Below are 24,212 nucleotides of genomic sequence, written 5' to 3'. Positions count from 1 at the left end.
TTGAAGGACAGGAAGTGGAGGCAGGAGACACAACATTAAGCTTAACTTGGTTGTAATAGTTATTTTTAAAAACCCATACAGCACAGAAGAAAAGTAGTTAAAAGTGGAACGTGAAAGACCATGGTGAGGGATTGGAATAAGACGATAGGTGGATATGGTTCATGTAACTTAGTGACAGTCAATTTCCCATCTTGTGGAAGCGAACTTGGCCCAGTGGATAGGGTGTCCGTCTACCACATGGGAGGTCCGCGGTTCAAACCCCGGGCCTCCTTGACCCGTATGGAACTGGCCCACGTGCAGTGCTGATGCGCGCAAGGAGTGCTCTGCCACACGGGTGTCCCCGTGTAGGGGAGCCCCACGCGCAAGGAGTGCGCCCCATAAGGAGAACCGCTCAGCGCAAAAGAAAGTTCAGCTTGCCCAGGAATGGTGCCGCACACAGAGAGCTGACACAACAAGATGACGCAACTTTAAACTTAGCAACATTTCTGGCAATGCCTATTATGGAGTGAGAATGGCAACAAAACACAGGAGAGACCAGGGCAGCAGGTTTCAAAAACTCACTTTATTCCAATGTGAAATGAAGACGTGATGGTTTAAAAACAAGAAAAAGTTCTTGATCAGCTGTGGGGATGCTTTTTTTCCAAGCTCATACCCACTGCTTTGAAACACGGTATTTGGACAGACCATACCCCCAAGCAGCTTTCTGCAAAGCCCCCAGCAGAGGCCTAGCCCAGGAATAGCTCCCCTAAGCACCCAAGGGTGGCAATCTCCTCTCAGACCCGCCAGGGTTCCATCAGCAGGCACAGAGAAGCAGCTAAAGCAGGGAGAGGAGCAGGAGCAACCGAGGCCTGTGGGGGCCGCCCCCATCCTGCCGCCCCCAGAGCTACTCTGTAGAAGGTGCTTGTGTAGCAGGGACCAGGCAAGGAGCTGGGCTCCACCAACAGGAGACAATCACTCTGGTGACGTCCTCCCGGATCTGTGATTCAGTCCCAGTCCGCCCATGCCCTCACCCCACCCCACCCCACTGTGCGTTAGGCAGCTCAGGTTAAAACGAGGAGAAGGATACATTCAGACTGCAGCCCCCAAGGTCATCAAGGTCATCCCTACCTGGGGCGCAGGGAGGGAGACAAGTCAGAGCCTGTGGCAGCACCTTCTGTGGGCACCCACGGCCGAGGTCGGGGCTGGGTGCCGGGCTGCCTGAGGCACCCCTCCCCCACCCCCGAGCCAGGCCAGCCCCGAAACACGATTAGTGAAGCCACTGTGGCTCTGATCTTGCCGAAAAGCTAAAGTGCACCCAACCCTCTGGCCCTGCCACAGAGCTCTGGCTCCCCATCCCAGGACACAGGAAAGACCCCTCTGTGGCTTAAAACCTAGACTTCAAGCCAGACAGGACCCACGGTAGTGGCAGCAAAAGCAGCAGCCATATGTCAAACATACAAATGACCTGAGAAATCTCATCAACACGTCATCCATTCGGAATGGACTTGGGGCTATGTACAAGTCAGGAAGGACAAATTGGGACACTCGCGGGCATGGACACACTTGCATACACCTGCTTGAAGATGGAGGACTTGGGAGGGGGCCCTACCCCCAGCTGGGAATCGCGGCCCACACACTCCATTCTGTGACTTCCATTAGGCCTCTGCATTGTATATTCAATGAACCAGTGCAAATACATCATTGGGGGTGGGCAGGCCAGCCAGGCCAGGGTCCCAGGAGGATGCTGGGGTGGGGATGGGGGTGGAAACACAGAGGAAAAGGGCCTTGTCTCTTCTCCCAATCTGCAGGGCATTCTCCCTTCTCCTGGTCTGAATCACTGGGTAACAGGGCAGCTGACTGTCCGTCTGTCTCTCCCTTTCTAGCCCTGCAAGCTCGAGGAAGAAGGGTCCTTGGCAGCCTGGGGCTGGGATCCCACCTCCTCCGGGGACTCCGCTGGCTCAGGCTCCATTGCCATGGGCTCCTCAGCCTTATCCCGGCTTTTGCTGGCCTCCTGGAGCTGGTGCCGCCGTGCAACCTCGGCTTTCAGATTCTCCAAGTCTTTTTGGCTGAGTAGAAAGTGCAGGGTGGGAGGTCAGAGTGGACCCAGACCCCCACCGTCCTATGGTTCAACTTACACTTGGGACAAGACCAGGCTCTACTTTAATCAGCAAAAGCCATTTGTGGAACAAGTGCTTCTCTCCACAAAGCACAAAGGTCCCAAGTGGTGACAGAGCACCCTGGACACAGCCCTCGGTTACTGCCCTGTGCCCCACTGGTCAGGTACGCCCAATTCAAAGCAGCTTTGTTCCCACAGCAGGTTGAACATAGCCCAGTGGGTCAGGGGGCACTGTGGGCGCCCTGTGAACACCCTAACGTCCCTGGCTGGCCGGTCCTACTGCCCACCTGGGAGACAGGAGTCGGAGAACCTAGGGGTTCCCGAAGGCTGCACAGCTTTTAACAGCAGCCCCAGAACCACTCAGGGTCCAGCTGAACAAGGCATGCCCCACACTTCAAGAACCAATACGGAAAGACTAAAGAAGGAAAAAAAACACCTATCTGCAAGTTATGCTTCTGTTCATGCCCAAGTAAAACAGGAAAAAGGTACTACAAATCTGTATTTGCTCGACCACACAAAGCCACTTCTCAGCAGCTTTGAGCCATGTCAATATGTTACATTCAAAAAGCCAAAAAGCTAAAGGGTAACTTCCAAGTGGGGGCAGGATGCAGGTGGAGGCTCACCTGAGAGGAATGAAGAGGATGCCGTTGATGACGTTGAGCTGTTCCAAGACGCTGGCCATGCTGGGGGCTGTGAACTGCGGCGTGGCAGGAAGGAGCGGGTGAGGCGGCGCGGCTGGGCTGGGGAGGCAGGCCCTGCCTGCTCGGCCCGCCCAGGGCTGTACCTTGAGGGGCGGGATGCTGGCCCGAGAGCCGTTGCGGTAGATCTCGTTCATGGTGCGCTGCAGGGCCACGGCCTGCTGGGTCAGGCACTTGAGGTACTCAGAGCTCTCCTTGGTCTTCTCGTGGTCCTCGCCCAGCTAGGAGGGGTGAGGTGGCACAGGCAGGAAGGGGTCAGGGCTCCTCTCCTACCCCGCCCTGCAGGCCCTGCCCCCTGGGCGCCCAGCCCGCCCACCTGGGTCTTGTAGATGGTGTAGCCTTCCTTCTCGTGCTGCAGGGCTGACCGGAACTCGGCTTTGCTCTCATAGACCCGGGCAACGAGGTGGTGGCTGTGAGGGAGCATGGGCACACGGGGCATGGAGGCAAACAGTGGGCTGGGGCACTGGGGGCCAGGATTGGGGGGTGGGGGAGGTATGGTGGAGCAAGTTCTAAATCCCTCCCAGGACTCAGAGAAGAGGTGGAAGCTGATGGAAATGTCCTCAGGAGCCAGATGGAAAACAGAGCACCGGACCCCTGCTCCACACCTGAGTCCAGAGCTTCAGAGCCCCACTCCTACCCTCAGCACAGCCTCACCTGAGGGCCACCTTGAGGGACTTAGGCCCGTGGTACTTGGTGCTGACAGCCAGTGCGTTCTCCAGGAAGCGCAGTGACAGCTCATACTCCATCACTCCGTGCAGCACCAGCCCGATGTTGTTCTGGGGGCAGTCGGGGGCCCTGGTCACTCCCGATGCCTTGCGACTCGGGGCATCCCACTGCCGCCTCCCCTGGCACTCACGTCCAGCAGTGCCATCTCGGGGTGGTCTTCCCCGAACACAAGCAGCATGAGGTAGCGGGCACGGTACAGCAGGCTCAGCGCTGTGGACAGCTGGCTGCTGGCGAAGCAGTACAGGGCCAGGTGCATCTGCCAGGGCGGGGCCAAGGTCAGGACCGGTGGGCCTGGGTCCCGGGTCCCGGCCCTGCCCCCGGTGGCCCTGGCCCCGACTGGCAACTCACGTATTCCTGGATGGTGTTGGGGTGCTCGATGCCCATCACGCGCTCACTCATCAGCACCGCCTTCTGCTGGTTACTCAGCGCCTGGGGGCAACCCGGGTGGGGGGAGGAGGCAGGGTCAATCCGCAGCTCACCTCTGGGTCCTCAGCCTCGGCACCTCTAGGCTGGTCTTTCTACTTTTACTTTGCACAAAGGCAGTAGAGAGGGTCACAGTTTAGCTGCCGTGACCATGAAGTCTACACCCCTGTCTTGAAGCTGTTAACCTTTTGGAGATATTGTTTTCAAGGCATTTTTTCCTAGCAAAATCTAGGTTGAAAAAAAAACCCAGAAAACCCACAAAATATGAATTGAAAAAATATATATACACAAAATACAAAAAGGGTGTGGGGAGCCTAAAGCCCGCCTGACCCCAGACACAGGCTCTTAGAAGACCTGGGCCAAGGAAGGCAGAGTGAAAACCACTAGAACACAACAGTGGTTAAAAACCAGGGGGGACAGCGTGAAAAGAAAGAGCAGCCTGCCCAGGAATGGCACCGCCCACACTTCCCGTGCCGCTGACGACAACAGAAGCGGACAAAGAAACAAGACGCAGCAAATAGACACCAAGAACAGACAACCAGGGGAGGGGGGGAAATTAAATAAATAATCTTTAAAAAAAAAAAAAAAAAAAAAAAAAAAAAACCAGGGGGGATTGGGAAGCGGACTTTGGCGCAGTGGTTAGGGCGTCCGTCTACCACATGGGAGGCCCGCGGTTCAAACCCCGGGGCCTCCTTGACCCGTGTGAGCTGGCCCACGCGCAGTGCTGATGCGCACAAGGAGTGCCGTGCCATGCAGGGATGTCCCCCGCATAGGGGAGCCCCACACGCAAGGAGTGCACCCATAAGGAGAGCCGCCCAGCGCGAAAGAAAGTGCAGCCTGCCCAGGAATGGCGCCACACACAAGAAGAGCTGACACAAGATGACGCAACGAAAAGAGACACAGATACCCATGCTGCTGACAACAACAGAAGCAGACAAAGAAGACGCAGTGAATAGACACAGAGAACAGACAACGGGGGGCGGGGAGGGGAGAGAAATAAAATCTTCCAAAAAAAAAACAACCACCAGGGGGGCCTGCCCAGCAGTCTGCACAGTGTCATACTAGGTCTTAGGTATTGTGAACTTCTTCCGTCGCCATCCCCGGGTGGGGGAGTCTGGCCCCGTCTCACGTCACAGACGGGCACAGGCAGCTCAGCTTTCCCAAGGACACGGTTCTTGAAGGGTGGAACTGGGCTCGGGGGAACTGACCAGACAGAGAACCCTCTCTCTCCCTGGAAGAGCTAGCGTCCTAACCTCTGTTGGACAGGGCCGGGCCCCACAAGCCTGGACTACCACTTCCGGCTGCCTGGGACGACAACAGAGCACCAGCTCCCTTGCTCACCAGCCCCCATGCCCGGCGAGGCCCCAAGGCCTCGGCTGACGCAGCCCAGAGGGTGCTCAAGGCCCACCTCTGCGTAGTCACCCATGATGTAGTGGAGGCGGGCCAGGAGGCGCAAGCAGGCGCAGATCTCCACGTGCATGGCTCCGTACACGTTGTTGAACAGGTTCAGGGCCTCGTTGATGAGCTCGCAGCCCTCCTTCAGGAAGCCTGCAGAGGCACCCCGAGGTCAGGCCCGGGCCGGGGGACGGCCGCCCCTACCAGCCCCTGCAGGCTGCGCACCCTGCTGCACTTTGGCCTGCCCGCTCTGGAAGAAGTGGAAAGCATCCGAGGCCTTAGGGTTGACGTGCTTGACCACGGGGAAGATGTTGAGCACGTCCTCCTCGGTGAAGGCCGGTTTGTGGCGGCTGTCGAAGCTGTACTCCTTCAGTAGGACCTGAGGGACAGAGGGACAGAGCTGTGCCCAGACCCCCAGCCCCAGCCCCAAGCGGCCAGCCTCACCCTCTCTGCCCACGGGGTCCTGAGACTGCCCTGTGCTAGAAACCCACCTCCCCTCAGTGGCCCTGGGGTCTTGCCAGGAGGCGGAGAGGCTGCCCACCTGGATGCCAGTTTTCAGGGAGATCTCCCGCAGCAGCGTGATTTTCTGTAGGCCGTAGGTCTCCACAGCCTGGTCCACGGTCTCGCTGGGCGGGGAGGGGAGGCGTGATGGGTTGGCCTGAGGAGCCCCTTTTCCTCTGCCCCCTTTCCCAGCTGATGCTCCCCACCACACACCCATCTCCAGGAGCCCCTGCCCCAGCCATCAGTCCTGGAACTACTGCTTCCCATTTCTACTTCCCAACACAAGTGCCCCACCCACAGCTGATTCCCCTTTCCTTTCCTTCTCCACTGCCCGGTGACCACGGGCCAGTGGCGTAGAAGGGTCTACATGCTGCCTGGGTCAGTGGGCACTGAGGCCCAGCACTCCCTGCCCTGGCGCCACAGCAGCCAGCATGTCCCCGCACCCTGCCGCGCCCACCCGCGCCCTCTCCGCACCACTCCAGGCTGAAGTCGAAGTAGTTCTTCGCCTCCTGGCAGATGTTCTTCCAGAGCTCCTGGGGGGTCATGACAGCCCAGGCCGTGTTATCCGCAGCCCCCGGGGGCCGGTTTTTCCTCCTCTTGTTCCTCTTCTTGGAGACCAGCTCATCGGCAGGCAGGTGGGCCACAGGATTGGGGTAGGAGCTCAGGAAGCAGTTCAGGAAGTGGCTGATGGCAGCTGAGAGGCCCGAGAGCTCAACTCCCTGCGCAGGCAGGTGACACCAAAGTCGCATCAGCCCTCAGGCCTGACCCAGGGCTCTGCTCAGCGCTTCACAGCTTCACACCTCTTCACGCTGCCAGGCTGGGAGCAGGGGGAGGGAGCGTGCGGGTGGTACCTGCAAGTATGTCTTGAAGATGTGCTTGGCCGAGCGAGTGATGAGCTCTCCAATGCCGATTTTCTGCATGGGTTCAAGGCGGCGTCATGGCCGGCCCCAGCCTCCCACCCGGCCCACCCTCGCGGCTGTCCTGAACGCCACTCACGTAGACGTGGTCCAGCTGGTCGCGGGCCGGGCTCCGGAGCACCAGGGTAAGCACCTTGCCCAGATAGCGCATGTTAATGCCGCGTTGGCGCATCACCTCTGCCAGCGTGGCCCCATCCATGGGCAGCACCGCGTGGTCTGCGCAGTCCTTCACCTGCGGGCTGCAGCGGGTCAGGCTCGCCGGCCCCGTGTCCTCTGCCCTCCTCCCCGCCAGTCTCCCTGAAGAAGAGTGCGCTACCCCAGCACCTGGAGGGAACCTCCCTCCAGTCAGGAAAGGGAAAGGAGACAGAGCAGCAGGGCCGTGGGCCTGCCCCCAGCCCCCACCCCCCACGGGAGGGGGATGGAGCAGTCACCACCGCCGAGGCCCCCAGGCCCCTTCCAAGGAAGCTGGGTGGCGGAGCGAGGCAGGGGTGCTGAGATAATAAACTAAGAGCCTAGTGGTGGCACAGGTTCCTCTCCCACCATACAGGGTGGAGCTGGGGAGCCCCGACAGGGCGGGGGACAGGGGCAGCCACACAGCAGGTTCAGCTCCCCGAGACGAGCACACCACCTGACCACAGCGCTGCCTTCGCAGGGACAGAGCGCCCCATTGTCTAAGGGGCTCAAGCACAAAGCTCGTGCCAACAGTACGACTGAAACCGCCTTAGCTTCCCCAGCTCCCACCCGCCCCACCTCCTCGCCAGGGCTGTGTCTCAAGCCCACCGACCACACAGGGGCACAGAGGAGCAGAGCCCACCTGAGAGGGGGGTGACAGCTCCTGCCCTGCCTGCCTCGTAGGCCTGAAGGGGCTCAGGGGGCCCCTCCTGCGAAAGCTGCAGCCCAGTCCCCACCACAGCGCTTCAAGGCACTCCGTCCGCCCCGACCCCGCTGCCTCCCTCACCAAGCCGGGGATCTGGCAGGAGAGCAGGAAGGCAGCTGCATCTTTCAACAGCTGCTTCTGGTCCCGAACTTCCTCCTGGCAGGACTCAGGGAATCGAACCCCTGGGGCGGAAGGAAGAGCAGCTTGAGCCCAGCAGGAAAGGAGGCTGGGAGTGGAAAGTCAGGTGCCAATTTGGGGGGAGGGAGGGAAGCAGTGCTCAGATGGGTGGAGGGCCCCTGGCACCAAGGCCCCAAGTGTGCACCACCTAATCCTGCCCTGTTCTAGCGCACTTGCCTGGCGAGAAGATGTCAGGGTTGAAGCGAATGTCGAAGGCTGTGCTGCTGATGGAGCCGACAGCCTTGCATGCATTGCGGATCACCTCGCGGCTGCGGGGATCTGCTGTGGAGACACGCCAGTGCAGGGGAGGCCCCGCTCTGCCATCAGCAGGGCTGGGCAGGGGCCCTGAGCTGCCCCCAGCCCGACCACAGGGGCCCGGCACCCACAGGGGCCCACCTGCGCCATCGTCCGAGGCGATGGACTCTGCCAGCTCCTTCGCTTTGGCCAGGCCACCCGCACCGCTGCCCTCCTCCTCACCACCAGCCTCGGGGCCCGGGGGGGCTTCGGAGTTGGGCTCCGACGAGGGAGGGCCACCGTTTTCCAGTGAGGTGGCGCCCTCCGCCTTGCCGGCTTTCTGCTGCATCAGCTGCAGGGCAGCCAGCTTCATGAAGAGGAGATACCTGCAGCACAGCAGGAGGGGGCGCCAGGGAGGGGAAGCTTAGCTGGCCCAGGGCTCCCGGCACACGAGGTGCTGGCACGTAGGCACAGCACACCCAGTGTGCAGGGGTCGCTGCGGGTGTGCCTGTGCCGGCCCAGCAACTCCCCCGGGCGGCAGCAGGCGACGGGCGAGACCGGGGCGCTCCCACAGCAGGCCAGCTGGTGTTCATGACGTGGGCCGGGTGGCTCGCCATCCCGGCCGGGGCTCAACAGGGACGGGAACAACGCCGGCACTTTGAGACGAGCCATGTGGGAAAGCGTTCGTGATGTGGGACTGTCCCCCGAAGTGCAAGGCACTGAGATCACTGACTCCTGAGCCCCAACCGCATTTCACAGCTACCCCCTCACCACCACCTCCCTGCCCACCCCCCAGCACTGTGACCTTCAAAAAACACCCGGCAGGTTTCCACAAGCTCCTTAAGGACACAGCACTGCTTCGTTTGAGATTCATCAGTCTGGCTACTGGCTAGTTCCCAGATCAACATAAGCCCTGGGATTTCCACGTCAAGGGTGGGTGGCGGATGGGGCGAGGCTGCAGCAATTGCAGCCAGAGCTGGCTCTTCTTGGCTTTCCCAAGCTCCTCCCTTCACGCCCCAGCCCCAGCCCCAGCAGCACCCACCGTCCTGGGACTGACGGGCTGTGCAGCTCGGCCCTCCCCTGCTCACCTGTGCTCCACGAAGGCGTCGACCAGCTCCTGGCGCAGGCAGCAGAGCTTGTGCCGGTGGGTACGGGGGAAGCCGGCGCGGGCGCACTCCTCGGGCAGCTCCTCGCCAGGCACAGGCAGGAAGTTGAGGTCGGGGGGGAAGGTGCGCAGCAGGTCGAGGATGTAGTGGCGCCCGTCGTTGCCGATGATGCCCTTGCACTCCACGGAGGAGCAGAGCTCCACCTCCTCGTCGTGGTCGTTGAGCACCTGGTGCCGCAGGATCTTGAGGGGCCGGCTTGTGCGCTCCAGCAGCTCCAGGTACCGCGGGTGCGACACCACAGTCTTGCCGAAGTCGATGGAGCCGTAGATGACACTCTGCTCCTGGTCCCGCTCCAGGATGCCAGGGATGATGGACTGCGCCGTGACCCGGTAGCCGCGGTAATCCACCACCACCGTGCCCAGCGTGTACAGCCCCTCCACGTCCACCGCGTTGTAGGTGCGCACACCGTTCAGATCGTTGGCGGGGGCCACGTAGGCCGCCACATCCCCGCCGAAGTCCTTATAGTGGTCGCGGACGTCAAAGCCCAAGCTGAAGAAGATGTTGTTCCATATGAACATCTGCATCTTGGTCTCCTCACTGGGGTTGATGGCCATCACGTTGCCGTCGATGACCGCCATGGCGCCCCGCGTGGCTGCCGCCGTGAAATCACTGTGCACCTGTGGGGGCCCAGGTAGGAGAGGTGAGGTCTGCCTCAGCCTCACCTGATGACCAGACCCTGCAAGACTGTGGTGGAAGCCGAGAAACCCAGCCTCAGTTTCCTTTTTTTTGGAAAAGGATGAGAACTCGGTTTTGAAAAACCAGGCCTTATATTTAGAGAGACAGCAGAGCTGAGAGATTAATGAGGAGCGTGCACTCTGGAGTCAGCTTTGGGATGCACGTAAAAACTCTCAATGTTGGTCAACTTGGACAAGGGACCTCTCTGACCAGGTTTTCACATTTATAAAACAGTGACGATCCAAGCAGAGACCGTTATAAGAAGTGTCTGAAGGCTTATGGCAGGTGATGCCTTATGGCTGAGATTGCTCAGCCCCTGGCAAAATCAGAACCCAAGAAATAGGAGCTCTTGTTTTCACCTTTATCATAATAAGATACTGTAAAAGATACAAAGTTTAATTCATTTTTAAAAAACGCAACTATTCCCTCCTCGTCATCTACCTTAACAGAATACTAACAACTCTTAGACCCAAGGAAGCAGAAACAGCTGGGCAAACGTGCTATGGCCACAGAGGGGTATCTGCCAGCGGGGGCCCCAGACAGGCGGTGGAGGGCAGGAAGCTGCAGAGGTCCTTGCCCAGGTGGAAGGAAGGGCTCTCCTTCCCAGGGGCTCTGATCGGCCAGCAGGAGCTGAAGGTCTGCCAGGAGACAGCGGTGCCTGCAGGGCACCCTGAGCTGCCTTCAGGGAGGCTGGCGGAGGTGGGCCATCTTGGCCACCTCCTTCCTCCTGTCCACAAGGAAGCACTGGGCAGGTGACGGGGGCCTGGGCACCTTGAAGATGGCTCTTTCTCGCAGCAGCCGCTCGGGCAGGTTCTTGCGGGGCAGCTCCCTGGTTGTCTGCAGCTCCTCGTTCCAGTCCCGGGTCTGCAAAGGGACCAGGAAGGGAGTCATCAACTCCGCCCCAAACCCACAAGCTGCTCCGGGCAGCCCCTTCCTCCACCTTCCACTGGACAGCCCCACAGATTCCCGAGAGCAGAGACCGCCAAGCAGATCAAGGACCAGGGAGCAGGGCAGGGCCGGACCGTGGGCACCTGTCCAGGAATGTGTTCCTCGTAGCCCAGCCTCGAGGTGTAGGCATCCTCTGCACGCACACAGTCCATGGCGTGCTCCGCCTGGGGCGCCGTCCAGCTGTATACCTGGAACGGGGTGGCGATCCTCTCGAACGGGTGGCGCTGGACCCTGCGGTGGGCGGGGGAGATGGGGCAGCCTGCCAAGCTCAGAGCTCCCCAAGCCCGGCCCTCCTCCGAGGCTCCCTACCCTCTCTAGAATCTCGCCCACCCTGAAGAGTCCTCAAGGAAGACGGGCCCCTCTCCTAGGGCTGCTGCCTCTGACCCTGGCTCACAGCTCCCGACTGGGGCACTTGTGGGCACTGGGGGCCAGGCACACGGTTTCTTGGGGCAGAGGAACGGGGGTTCAGGTGGTCAGGGTATCCCGGAACCCAGGTGCTGAGAGACCCAGTGGGGGCAGGGAGGGGACTGGGCGCTACCTTTTCTTCTGCAACATGGCAAAGTTTTTTTTGAAGGTCGGGCTGATCTGGTTGAGCAGCTCCACCAGGGAATGGCTCAGGAAGCGGGGGCTAGCAGGTTTGGGGCTGAAGTGGTAGGCCGTGGACCTGCAGAGAGCGGGTATGCACTGAGCGGGTCCAGCACCAGCCCACGGACCCGGGCCAGGCGCATGGGCGGCCTGGGTCGGGCGAGCAGGCACTCACTGGTTCAGGTAAAAGCCCCGTGTCGAGGCAGTGATGCTGACTTGCCGGTCCTCGGCCGTGATCACGAACAGGTACATGAGGTCCCCGTGCATCTTGCGGTTCCCGGGGGGCGGGTTCCAGCCGCTCATGGTGAGCACCTTCAGGCACTGCAGGGGCTGCAGGCGCGGCCGCACGTGAGGGCCAGGCCTTCTGGGGTGGCGCTCCCTCCGCACCCCCTCATACTCCCCGGAGCCCCACCTTCCAGTCCCGGTTCTGGGGCTGCAGGGGACAGAGTGGCCGCTCCCGGCTCCCTGGGAGGATGTACTCAGGAGGCGTGCAGTCAATGGGGTCCATCTCCAAGCCCTTCTTCCGCTTCCCGCTGTCTGAGGGAGCAGAGGCTGGTGGTCAGCACGGGCCAGGCCGGGGGCCAGCTGCCTCCCGGGGGGAAGGCCTGGCCTGCGGCCCCCGGCCCGGCCCCCGCCAGTCACGAGCCCCAACACGTCCCGCACCTCCCAGGTCGCCGTCAGTGAAGACGCTCAGGAAGGACAAGGAGTTGCAGTCGACCCCGTTGAAGGCGTCGGATGGGTCCAGACTCTTGAGCAGGTCCCGGACGTGGCGCACGTGGATGCGGGCCTCCCGCACTGTGTAAGGCTCTGTCGGGACCAGGAGGGTGGGTCTCTGCGGGGGGCCGGGCTGCAGGGCCCTGCACCCTGGAGCAGCCCACCCCACACCGAGAACAGTTCACTTCAGTGCTATCATGGGGGCTCTGATTTTTAGGTTTCAGCTTCTGTTTTCAAATTCCATGACGACCAGAAGGCTTACACACCTAAACACGCACGCGCTTGCCTGCTGGCAGGCTAGGATCTATGTTAGCAAAAATCCTCCTGCCTCAGGGAGCCTGTGAAAGCTGCCAGTGGTCAGGATGGACATCTCAGGTGGCTCCTCCACAGCCTCAGTTTTACTGCCCAGGGCAGCTCCCCGCTCAGGGACCACCTGAGGCCCTCCCAGCACCCGAACCTCAATTCTGCCTCCCAGTGTGGGCTCATGGAATTTTAACAGGGGCTCTTCTGGGGGAGAAAAGACGCTCTGTGATTAAGTTTGGGAACAGCTGGGTTAAAGATTTTTCCATATTTGCTTCTGATAAGCTGACATGTCGTGGGAACCCGAGCTGTTTCTCTCTGGTGGAACCAAGTCCTCAGGAACTTTATTTTAAAACCAAACACTTGCTGCGTGATTTTTCTGTAAACCTGAAACTGCTTTAAAAACAAAGCAAAACAGGAAAGCGGACTTGGCTCAACGGGTAGGGCATCCGCCTACCACATGGGAGGTTCAGGGTTCAAATCCAGGGCCTCCTGACCCATGTGGAGCTGGCCCATGTGCAGTGCTGATGCATGCAAGGAGTGTGCCCCGTAACGAAAGCTGCCCAGTGCAAAAAAAGTGCAGCCTGCCCAGGAATGGTGCTGCACACATGGAAAGCTGATGCAGCAAGATGACGCAACAAAAAGAGACACAGATTCCTGGTGCCGCTGACAAGAAAGTAAGCGGACACAGAAGAACACACAGTGAATGGACAGAGAGAAGACAATGGGGTGGGGCAGGGAGGGTGGGAAGGGGAGAGAAATAAAAATATAAATAAATAAGTAAAAACAAAGCAAAACAAACAAAAACCACCAGCCTCATCACACAGGTGAGTCACTCCGGTCTGGGGCCCTGGCTTCCCGATCTGAGAGCTGCAAATTCTTAGCGTCCTTATGAGGTTAACACTTATCTTTGCAGAGTCTGGTCTAGCTGACTTCCAGCCCTTGCTTGGTACTGTCTGGATTTTTCAGAAGTGAGGCTGTGTTCTCTAACCCATCGGCCGAGAAGGTGGGAGGTGAGCGTATGCTTGTCAGATCCGCAGACCTGCCCCGCTCCCACCTCCACGACTCACTGGCTCCACCTGAGATGCGAGCTACCAGCCAGGGCCACTGGGGTACAGGGGTGCCTCCCAGGCCGTCCAATCCAGACCCACCTTCCACCACGCGCAGCACGGAGCCCTCCTGCAGCCCCTCGACGCTGCGCAGCTCTGAGAAGTGGTCCAACATGTTACCGTCGAGATGCAGTGAGAAGCAGGTGCGGTGACACGTGTCTTCCCGGTCCATGAGCACCTGGTGGATCTCCTGCACCATCTCCTGGGGGGACACCTGCCAGGGAGAAGGCCCGGCCCCCTGCTGAGAGGCCGCCAGGCAGAGAGCACGGACAGAGCCCGACCGGCCCAAGTGCCTGGGTCCCTAGAAAACATGTCCCCAATGCCCAGGTTCCCACATTTTGGTTTTGCCATTCCAGGCCCTGTCCACGCACACCACGCCATGAGTGCCTGTGTGTATGCAGGGTACACACACATCCGTGCAGGACGGCACCGGGCCCCAATGCCCCTGGCCCTCAGTTAATTCTGAGCAGGGAGCAAGAGGCAGCACAAGGACAGAAAACAGCACTCCTGCCTCTTCCCTTGCCCAGTGCTAAGGGCCCCAGGGCAAACGGGGTTCTCCAGGGCCCAAGTCTGTACAGAGGACGTGAGAAGGCCTTGTCTGGTTCCCCTGAGCTCCCAGGTGGCAAGGCCTCTGGTTGGCTCTGCCCCTGGAGACCACCCAATACACCCTCTTCTCCGGCAGATGAGGAGGCTGCAGCCCAGAGACGCATGTGACGTGAAGCACAGAGCAGAAAGCTGGGGGGCTCCCAGCCATGATCACACCTCTCTCCAGCTGGGGTTGACAGTCCTCACTGGGAGCTGTCCTCTGGCAATGGCCTCAATTCCCGGGTCCTCCACGCCAGCTGAGTGACCTCAGCAAGGCTCAGGGACCCTCAGGGTCCTGCCCACAACCTGGCGCCAGGACAAGCAAGGGAGAGGCCTGGCTTTCCAGCCTTGTCCTCCCCAGTGGGTGCAGGCCCTGGTCCCAGCACCCCCACCCCCATCTCACCTGCAGGGAGAAGGGCTCGATCCCCGGGGCCAGGATCTTCACAGAGAAGCCCGTGTCCTGAATGACAATGACTTCCTGCCCGGTGGGCTCCTCTCCGGGCTCGGCCTCATCCAGCCCGTTTTCCCGAGGTGGCTCGGCCACCCCCTCCTCCTGCTTCAGGCTCTCTGGGCAGTCCCCGTTCAGCAGCATGACTGATGGTGGCTCTGGGGGGCCGAGGAAGAAGCGGAGTCAGGCGGCCTCCTCCCGAGCCCGGCATCTGTGTGTCCTCCCGAGACCCGGCCCTGACCCGGTGACCGTGGCCCTGCCCTGTCCTCTGCACACAAACTGCCCAGCGCTGGCCACACGCAGGCCACCGCCCTCTCCCTCTCAGTCCGGGCTCGGCAAAACGACCTTCCACCATCAGTGCCCTCTCTTCCTACTTGTTTCTCAGCACACACCCCCACCCCTCCCTGGGGTCACCAAGGCCACCCAAGGGCCATGCCCAGGGTCTCCCCAGCCTTGGCTCTGCACTCTCAGCTGCATCCAAAACCGATGACCACTCTCCCTCCTCTCCCCTGCCCAGTCCTCCCTCTCCAGCTCCCCCTGTCCCACCCGCCCCAGGCCGTGAGTGCTCCTGGGTGCCAGTCTCTCCTCACCCTCACCTCAACCTCCCCATGGCTTCGAACACCCTCCCCACCTCTCAGCTCCCGGGGCCAATGCAGGCTTCACTCAGGCTTTGGGCAAAGGTTTGAACTGCCCCCCCAGGCTGAATCCTTGGGTATCTCCAAAGACCAAAGACTCGGCTTGTCCGGGTGGAACTCACGTTCCCCAGCAAATGCTGCACGCACACCCCCGCCCAAGCTGGTCGCCCACCCTCTGGTCTTGTGTAGCCAGGGTGCTGGCCTGGGCCATTTCTCCAGGCAGCCGTCACACCCCAGCCACACCCAAGAACCCTTCATACTTCCCACAGGTCACAAGGCACATGCTTCTGAGCCCAGCACCAGCAGTTTCCACAAGGAAGCCAACCTCAGCTCCTCCAGCTCCCCTTGCCAAGCCTCCAGCACCCAACTCGGAAGTCTGACAGCATGCCATGCACCTTCCCTCTCCCACCTCTGCTTTTGTTTATGCTGCCCCTGCTGCCTGATGGTCCGTTCCATCTGGCAAACACCTACTCATCCTTCAAGGCCTAGTTGAAATAACCCCTCTTCTGTAATGTCTGCCCAGATGAGCTCTCACCATAGAATTTCACACACCCCCACCACCATCACTCCCAGAAAACACAAACCAGGCCTCATGGGCACTTGTTCTGTGGCACTGTAGGTGGCTGTCACACCAGCAGCTGTAACTTTCACCCTCAGTCTTGCTCATGTTCTGAATTAATGAATCAATCACTGCAAACCTGTAGCTAAGTCGATCGTTGTGAACAGCATCCGACTCACATGACGTGGGGCAGGGGGAGCAGGTACCAGGGACAAAACTTTCCCAGGAGCTAAAGGGACCAAAGAAGAGCGCTGCCCTGCCCTGAGGAGCAGAGCGTCTCCTCACAGCGCCCTCCAGCGAAGCACAGGCCGGCCAGGGAGGCCCTCAGCAAACGAGGCTGCTCCTGCCCTGGTCTGGCTCCCAGCCCAGCCAGCCGAGGCTTGTCCCGGAGCCCCCGAGGGTCCCATCTCTAAGGAGAGCCTGGGTCTTCTTCCTGGCAGGTCAGCTCACCAACGCCCCCAGAGCTCTGCCTCGGATCCCTGCCCATCCCGCCCAGACCCCAGCCCACCCCAAGGACCCAAGCTGCCCGCCTGACAGCCACTCCCCCCTCACAGGCTGTCAGGAGTGGAGTGGGTTAGGAGGACGGCCCAGAGCTGTGTGGTCCCAGCCGAGGCCCAGCAGAAACGCAGGCCAGAGGTCCTGAGGATAAGATGAGCCTGGCCTGGTGGTCTGGAGCTGTACGGACCCCAGAAAAGCATGTTCCTAAGTCAATCCGTTCCTGTGGGTGAGGACCCACTGTAAGTAGGATCTTTTGGTGAGTGGGATCTTCAGTTAAGATGTGCCCCACCTCATTCAGGGTGGGTCTTAATCCTCTTCCTGGAGTCCTTTATGAGAGAATGAAATTCAGACAGAGAGAGAAAGTCAGGGAAGCCAGAAGCTGAAAGCAACAAAACCCAAAAGATAAGGAAGAGACCAGAAATGCCACCGTGTGTCTTGCCATGTGACACACGAGTGCTGGCAGCGGGTCTACGGGAAGAAGGTATCATCTTGAAGATGCCTTGATTTGGACCTTCTCACGGCCTCAGAACTGTGAGCTTGAGAGCTAATACATCCCCACTGGGAAAGCCGGCCCACGTCTGGTGCTGTGCTTTCGGCAGCTGAACAAACTAGAACACCTGGCACAGAAGGGCACACCAGCGGAACTGGGGGAGAGAAGCCATTCCCCATTCCCAGTATCCCCTCAACTCAGTGATAAACACGACTTCCAGGAGCTCAGATAGAGGTCCCAACTCTTGCCCCAAATAAGGGAGTCTAAGGCCCACAAGGGTTCAAGGCTTGCTCAAGGCCACAGAGCAAGCATGGACCCCAGAACCCAGACTCCCAATCCAGTGCTCGTGCCACCACGCTGCTCCCTCAGTTCTGGCCAGTGTGGCCCATGGTTAACTGCATTGTCACTGCCTGCTCCACCACCAAGCCCTCTGCAAAGCTGGAGCAGAACTCCAAGAACCATGAAGATGGATGGACAGGGACTTCTCCCTTCCGAAGAGCCAGGGTCCCAGGCAGGCCCACCCTACACACCTAGAAGTGAGGACTGGCCTGGTTCTGAGGTGGGTGGCGGGGCAAGGGGGAGGGCAGCAGCCGGCCAGCTTTCAAAAAGTTTCCATCCGAGAGGGACTGAAACAGCAGGAGGAACTTCCCCGACTGGGTCCCTGGGGGAGGCTTTGGAGAGCCCCAGGAACGAGGAGAGATGCGGGAAGGGGCCCCCACCAAATAGAGAGGAGCAGACTGGAACTCTGAGATCCCAGCAGTGAGCTGGTCAAGAGCAGCCTTGGGGGAAGTCAGAGACCATGACCCAGACAGGCAGCCTGTGACCCCTGGGGCTCGAGACCAGACAGGACATGGGAGGAGAGCAAGACAGGGGTGGCCCGTACTAGCACTCAGGAACCGCCCAACTAGCACTGGGGTCCTGCCCCCAGGCCTACCCGACCCCTATCAGATTCCAAAGGAATGTGGCTGGTTCCCCAAGGGCCTCCACTCCCCTAGGACAGTGGACCCTCTTCCCCTTTTCTCCATGGGGTCCTGAAGGTCATCCCACCCTTGCATTAATGCCCACCTGGTACGACTGGCGGCTGCCATCTCTCTGGATCAGGGGTCTTGGGACTGCCATGGCAGGGAGGCGGCCAGCTCTCCAGCTCAGTCCTGACGCTATCCGTATCCCTCGTATCCCTCGCTCCAGCCTCTGCCATTACCCTTGCCCTCAGGCCGCTGGTTGGCCCTGGGCTGGAGTGATCGCAGGCTTCCGGTTTCAGTGGGCCCAGGCCTGCCGGGGTGGCCCCGGGAAGGGCACGCTCCCCCTGCCTTGCATCCTGCTCAAGGTCGGCCAGAAGGACAGCTGTGGGCCAGGAGGCCCCGGTGGCTCCAGGACCCCAGAAGGAGCTGCTACTTGTGCCCAGGCCCACCTCTCTGTGTTCCTCAGAGAGGGGATCAGGGCTGGTGAAGCCATAGTGGGCGCAAGAGAGCTCAGCATTTGGGGTACCTGGGCCCCTCAGGACTAAGGGCCCAGAGGACTGGCTGGCAGGGGCAGAGCGCAGCAGGGGGATCTTCTCTTCAGCCCCAGCCCCAGCAGGAGTAGGTAGGACCGCTTCGGCCAGCTGCCTGCAACAGCTGGCGCAGACCCAGGCCCAGGCCATGAGGTAGGTGGCCACTCCTGTGCACCGGTCACAGGCACTGAGCGCCTGCCGTCTCCTGGGTCAAGTGGCCAGCCTGGGCCTCTGGCTCATGCCTCCCCCTGCAAGTGACCTGGCAGCTATTCCCTTTCTGAGAGTCGCTGGTTCTGCAGGGAAGGGGGATGGGCCCCCAGTCTCCCAGAGGACAACTGCGCCGGTGCCCCAGGCCTCCAGCTCCACCAAGAAGCTGGCAGGCTCCTTCTTCCCTCCCAGCAGCCCCTGCGCTGCCAGGAGAAAACCAAGTCTCTCCCCGGGGGAAAACTGAGCTGGCAGCAAGAGGCCAAAGGCCGTTTGTCTGTGGAGAAGGAGCATGCCCAGCCTCGCCAGGGCACCTTCCCAGGGTCTCTGACTCGTCGCCAGGGCCCTGTCAGGACGGCTCCGGCATTCATACTAACCAGGGCGGGGGTGGGGAGCCAGCCTCCCACTCCAAGCACCCTCCCCTGGGTCCAGGCCCAGGGACCCAGCAGCCCCAAGGCCGGCAGTGAGCTGGCCCTCAGCCTCGCCGCGGCAGCTCCAAAAAGGGTGGTGGCCTCACACAACCATCACTTGGTGAGAGGGCCAGGCCCAGGGCAGAGCCCCTCTCCTCCCACCCCCTCTACAAACACACTCTAACCCTGTGGAGAAGGGGGTGGGGCAGGGAAGCCGGGCAGTGACCCCCCAAAGAATGTTACCAACCACCTCCTTTCTGGTTCCCAGAGAGCTAATGCTGACTCTAGGCCCAGCCGACAGTTATCCCCTCACTTGAGGAAACTGCGGCTCCAGAAGGGTGGTAAGCAAGCTGCCCGAGGTCACAGAGCAACAGGTAGCAAGTCAGGTCAAGAACAAATCAGGTCTGCCCGATGCCCAGGCCTTTGAGGGCTCCTCCCCAAGCACAAGGCAACTGCGGCACCCAAGTAAGCAGCCTCTGGCCTCAGCACTCAGCCCAGGAGACAGATCTACCTCCAACCACAAGACACGCGCCCCCCCCCCCCCCGTTTCTACACCCCTGGGCCGGCACCCCACCCTCTCACATCCCAGAAGGCACCCTAAGCCCTTGGGCTTTAGGAAAGGGGAAGAAGAAGGTGGTCCTCTGCAGAATGGGAGAGGATTGCCCAAATATCGCTGCAACACCCCCAACCCCCACCCCCGAGGCTTCCCTGGCCAGATCAGATGAAGAGATGAAGCATACCCCAGTCCTGGCCTGGGAGCACAGGGAATCCCATGGGCAGCAGGGAGGAGTTAGCCAAGAAACTTAGGCCTCCCTAGGTGGCCTCCATACACCTTCCACAGCCTGGCATGGCCTCGCTCCCAGGATGGTGCCAGGTCAGGCCCCGCCCGGGCCTAGGCCTCCCCAGGTGAAGTTCCAGCAGGAAGTAAGGCCTCAAAAGACATACTACCCCATCCCAGGGATCCATGGAAAAAGGGGTGGGGACAGGCAGGCAGTTTCCCGGGGACTCTAAGGAGGTGGGCATCTGTTTTTCTCCTTCCTGTCCCACCCAGGCCAGAAGCAGGTCACAGGGTCTGGGGACAGTCCAGTGTTCCTCAAGCTGCTCTACCCGGACCCCACCTGAGAGAGCTCTGGGATCCTGTTGAGGAGCTCCCCTAAACCCCCAAGCTCCTCCCCAGTCAGCAGGGGCAACACCCCTCCCCCCCTGGGCCTCAGATCCAAGGAGAAGGAACTTGACACACCACTGTGAACTTGAAAAACCTGCCTGTTCTCTTAACCCCAAAAAGCTGCTTTATTCCCAAGAAGGTAACAGACCCTTGCCCCTGCAAAAGCCACGATCACCTCAAGGGGACTGGAGAGTCTTCCACAGCTGGGTCCTGAGGTCAGGAGTTTGGGTTCTGCTGCCTGGGCAAGAGCTGAACAGGGTCTCCACTAAGGCTGTCTCAATCCAAGCTGGCTGTCATTCAAGTCCAGCTCTGTATCCTAGCTTCCCAGAAAAATAAGGAGCCAATGTCCCACCCACTAGTGGTGTCTACCTACTATAGTGCCCCTGGTTTCCCCAAAACAAACAGCTGTGCCCTTCCCCCAACACAGCTCACTCCAGACAGGGGCCCTCAGCACAGAGCCGAGAAGGGGCTTCTCTCAGGCCCTCAAAGAAATCCTCCAAGTCCCCACATTCTCAGAGCACGATCAAAACCAACATGCCTGTCCCAGTTTCCTCTGGGAAAGGCCACAGAAGTCTTTGGCTGTGAGCTGGAAATCCAAATGCTTCCCTCAACTACTAAGTTGCTGTGTGACCTTGGTCAAGTCACTTCATCTTTTCAGGGCTCTTCACTAGAAGGGAAATCAGCCAGGTCCAACCTCCTCTTATCTAACCTGCTCCACTAATTCAGAATCACATAAGAGCAAAGCCAATGAGAGGGGTGTTATCAATGTTTATTGTTCTGCAGGAACAGAGGCCTTACCTAGGCAATCAGCAAAGCTGCCACAATACCTATTCCTGTCCCAAGGTAACCCTAACTGTGACTGGGTGACAAGCTGATCCAGGATCAGAAGTCTACCTAACACTTGACCCCCAGCCAGTCTCAGTCCTGATTACCAGGAAGATGATGAGCTAAGATAGCATGTCTCCACTGAGGAGAGTTGAGGACAGTGGGAGACAGGGGTCGTTTTGTACTCCCACTGACACCCAGAGTAGAGAGGGCCACAGTCCAGTCCTGGGTCTCTGAGGAAGTTCGGTGGAGATGACATATCTGGGGCTAGGAAGAGGCTTGCAGGCCCAGGGCCTGAGTCTGAGGTAGGATGGAAGGAACAAGGGGACGAGAAGTGGCCTGGGACAAATGGGAGAGAAGCAGGCCGTCACCAAGACAAGCTGCTGCCACTCCCAGGGCCCTCAATGTATAACCCCCATGGAGCAGTGCTAACAGCACTCCACACGGATGACCTTTGTCTTAAAAAACAGCAACTCTGGGCTGACCCATTTTCGCAATAAGGCGGGTTAATGATCAAGTTCTGGCACAAACACCTATCCTGCCAAGGAGCTTGGCTTTACCCACATACAGGCAGACCCCCCAGGTCAGCCGACCAGGCCACCACCTAAGAGGGCAGAGATCAAAGCTGAAGATCTGAGATTAAAGCCTTGACTCCGAGGAATGAACCAGAGAAGCCCCGCACGATACACACATCCCGACCCCGCGCTCTTCCCACGGACCATGCCCGGGAAGTCCAGAGCTGAGCCTCCCTCGCAGGGCTGCGGTCCTGAACACAAGGAAGACAGGGACCCTGACACGAAGGGGTGCCTGACAGAGAATGGCCCACAAGTGTCAGAGTGACTCCAGTTCCGAGGGCTCCCCAGGAGCGGAGGGGGTGGGGCCGCCGACTCCATCCGTAGGTGGTGACGGCGCACCCCAAAGCCGCGTGTGCGCGCACGTGAACCCGCGACCCGGCGCGCGTGTACCCGCTGCGGCCGCCCTCCCCAGGACCCCACGTGCGAAGCCCGGGCCGCTGCTGGGGGCGGCAGTGAAGGTGACCTTCAGGCCGGGGTCGACCCGGTGGAGGACCCAGCGAGACGCAATGGCCCCGGCGTGGTGGGAAGGCGACGGTCCCCGTGGGGCCCCGAGCCCATCAGCCCGCTCCAGCCCCCAGCCCTCTGGCCCCGGACCCGCTCACCGGCAGCGCCGGGCCGCCCCTTGCCACTGGCCTGCGAGCTGGGGTCCCGGGCGCTTTCGGCCGGGGCGGCCGCCGGCAACTCGTCCGTTTTGATGACCATGGTGGCAGAAGCGGGCGTCCGGCTCGGCTGTCCGTGCCGCCCGCCGCGCCACTAACCCAAGTGCCCTGCGCGCCGCTGCCGCTGCGGGAAGGACGGAGTCACCGGCCCACGTGGTGTGCGTTGTGGCCTTTGACCCCACCGCCGCTCCCCTGCCCCGCCCTCGCACCCGGCCCAGCTCACGGGGACTCGCGAGGGACAAAATATGCCGCGCCTTTTTTAGCTGTACATCGACGCGTTGACTTTCCCGAACGCCTTAAAGGGAACGTACCCTAACTGAGGAGAGAGAGGCTTCGGGCCCCCCCACGAGGGGCGGGGCCTCGGAGAGCCTTCCCTTCGGTTCGCTTCCCGTCTGGCGGGCGCCGTGACCTTGGGTGGAGGCTTGGTCAGGACTGCCATTGCTAATCCTTCCCTCCCCCAATTACCCTATACTTCCTATTGCAGATCTGCCAAATCACCACGCGGTCACTAATCTGCGGTGTTAGCGTGATCCTCAGCGTCCTCCCTGCCAAGGGTGCAAGCCGCCCTTTCAAGCCAGGGTGGTTAGGCTGGGGTGCATCTGATTTACGGCGGTGGAAAGCAGCCCGGGGCTGGTCACTGTGGGAGTCGGGGGCTCCGGCTGCTAATAGGAATGAGGCTCCTCCCAACCAACGTCCTTGGCCCCTCCCCCCACGCACACCCGCTCGTTCCCCATTTCCACGCTGACGGCTTATCCCCATTTTACAGGGGAGGAAGCTGAGGCAAACGTTACACAGAGAGCAGGATGTGAACTGGATCAGGCCAAATCTACAGCCTGGACACTTCACTGTAAATTGTTTTCCCGTTGCTTCGGGCTTGGTGGGGACTAACTAGGGAGGTCAGAGAATGGTGGAGAGGTGACATTAGGACCACATCTTGACAGTGGGTTGAAGTTCTCCAGGCAGAGGGATCAAAGACGGTCTTCCATGGCCAAGCCCAGAAAGCCATCGTGAAGCACTTATGGCATATTTGTCAGGATTTAATGGGAACTGCAAGACTGAAGCTGCAGAAGTGTGGAACTTGTAAAATTTGCAGAGGAGGGGCACAGATGTAGCTCAGTGGTTGAGCGCCTGCTTCCCATGTAAGAGGTTCTGGGTTCAATCCCCACGACCTCCTAAAAATTAAAATAAAATTTTAAAAAGTCTTGCCTGCCCTCCACCTAGTTTTTCTCCCCAGAGCACCAAGGTAACCAGTTCTTGTGTATCCTTCTAGAGCAGGGGTTCTTAACCTTTTTTGTTCCACAGGCCCCTTTGCTGGTCAGGTGAAAAACATAGACCCCTTCTTGGAATGTAGCAGCAGGTAGTTTTATGACACTCAACTAGCATCAGGTCTAATAAAATAACTACTGTAATTTTGAAGTATGGATGAGCATAAGCGATTTTTCGAGGTACACAGCTGCAATGTGATATGAAATAAATACTACTGTAATTGTTGCATATATTCATAGGTGAAGGAAATGCTAGATTTCAGTTAGAGGCCAGAGAAAATAAAGATAATAAGTAGATTTTTTAAAAAATTCAAGTTCATGGACCCCTGGAAATCTTTCCCCTGGTTAAGAACCCCTGTTCTAGAGATATTCTTTGCATATAAAAGTGTGTCTGGGCGGCGGACTTGGCCTAGCAGTTAGGGTAACTGCCTACCACATGGGAGGTCCACGGTTCAAACCCCGGGCCTCCTTGACCTGTGTGGAGCTGGCCCATGCGCAGTGCTGATGCGCGCAAGGAGTGCCCTGCCACGCAGGGGTGTCCCCCGCATAGGGGAGCCCCACGCACAAGGAGTGCACCCCGTGAGGAGAGTCGCCCAGCGTGAAAGAAAGTGCAGCCTACCCAGGAATGGTGCCACACACACGGAGAGCTGACACAACAAGATGACGCAACAAAAAGAAACACAGATTCCCTTGCCGCTGACGACAACAGTAGTGGACAAAGAAGAACACGCAGCAAACAGACACAGAGAACTGACAACTTGGGTGTGTGTGTGGCGGGGAGAGAAATAAGTAAATAAATAAATCTTTAAAAAAATAAATAAAAGTGTGTCTGTGTGTATATATATGTATACATATATATGTT

At 59.6% G+C, this 24,212-nt stretch overlaps 1 protein-coding gene across 7 annotated transcripts; it reads right to left on the bottom strand.

The window, feature by feature from the left end:
- Positions 1 to 542: 542 nt before the first annotated feature.
- CLUH (clustered mitochondria homolog) lies at positions 543 to 22,780 on the bottom strand. 7 transcript variants are annotated; one of them, XM_058283781.2, is made up of 27 exons: positions 22,029 to 22,780; positions 14,529 to 14,731; positions 13,583 to 13,754; positions 12,081 to 12,224; positions 11,830 to 11,954; positions 11,593 to 11,747; positions 11,371 to 11,496; positions 10,916 to 11,063; positions 10,656 to 10,748; positions 9,132 to 9,826; positions 8,206 to 8,429; positions 7,987 to 8,091; positions 7,714 to 7,814; positions 6,835 to 6,987; positions 6,690 to 6,752; positions 6,313 to 6,557; positions 5,879 to 5,963; positions 5,563 to 5,716; positions 5,351 to 5,490; positions 3,868 to 3,948; positions 3,650 to 3,775; positions 3,448 to 3,569; positions 3,110 to 3,203; positions 2,880 to 3,014; positions 2,719 to 2,792; positions 1,916 to 2,045; positions 543 to 1,107 (listed from the first exon to the last, which is right to left on the bottom strand). In XM_058283781.2, the coding sequence occupies exons 1-27, from the start codon at positions 22,126 to 22,128 to the stop codon at positions 1,069 to 1,071; spliced, it is 4,032 nt and encodes a 1,343-aa protein (XP_058139764.1). In that variant the 5' UTR covers positions 22,129 to 22,780; the 3' UTR covers positions 543 to 1,068. The 7 variants fall into 7 exon arrangements, with proteins under 7 accessions (XP_058139764.1, XP_058139765.1, XP_071066528.1 ...); XM_058283782.2 differs by having other exon boundaries at positions 7,987 to 8,088; XM_071210427.1 differs by lacking the exon at positions 22,029 to 22,780 and adding an exon at positions 16,555 to 16,591.
- Positions 22,781 to 24,212: the final 1,432 nt, after the last annotated feature.

The sequence above is a fragment of the Dasypus novemcinctus genome, chromosome 21 (assembly GCF_030445035.2).
Source record: "Dasypus novemcinctus isolate mDasNov1 chromosome 21, mDasNov1.1.hap2, whole genome shotgun sequence".
NCBI lineage: Eukaryota > Metazoa > Chordata > Mammalia > Cingulata > Dasypodidae > Dasypus > Dasypus novemcinctus.
This window is presented reverse-complemented; position numbering and strand designations above follow the sequence as displayed.

Coding starts and splice junctions, on each gene's coding strand:
- CLUH (XM_058283776.2), bottom strand. CDS start 18,397: ATGGCCTGGGCCTGGGTCTGCGCCAGCTGTTGCAGGCAGCTGGCCGAA. Junction 11,064..11,370: donor GCCATGTTGCAGAAGAAAAG/GTAGCGCCCAGT, acceptor CGCCCACCGCAG/GGTCCAGCGCCACCCGTTCG. Junction 2,793..2,879: donor CCAGCATCCCGCCCCTCAAG/GTACAGCCCTGG, acceptor GCCACGCCGCAG/TTCACAGCCCCCAGCATGGC.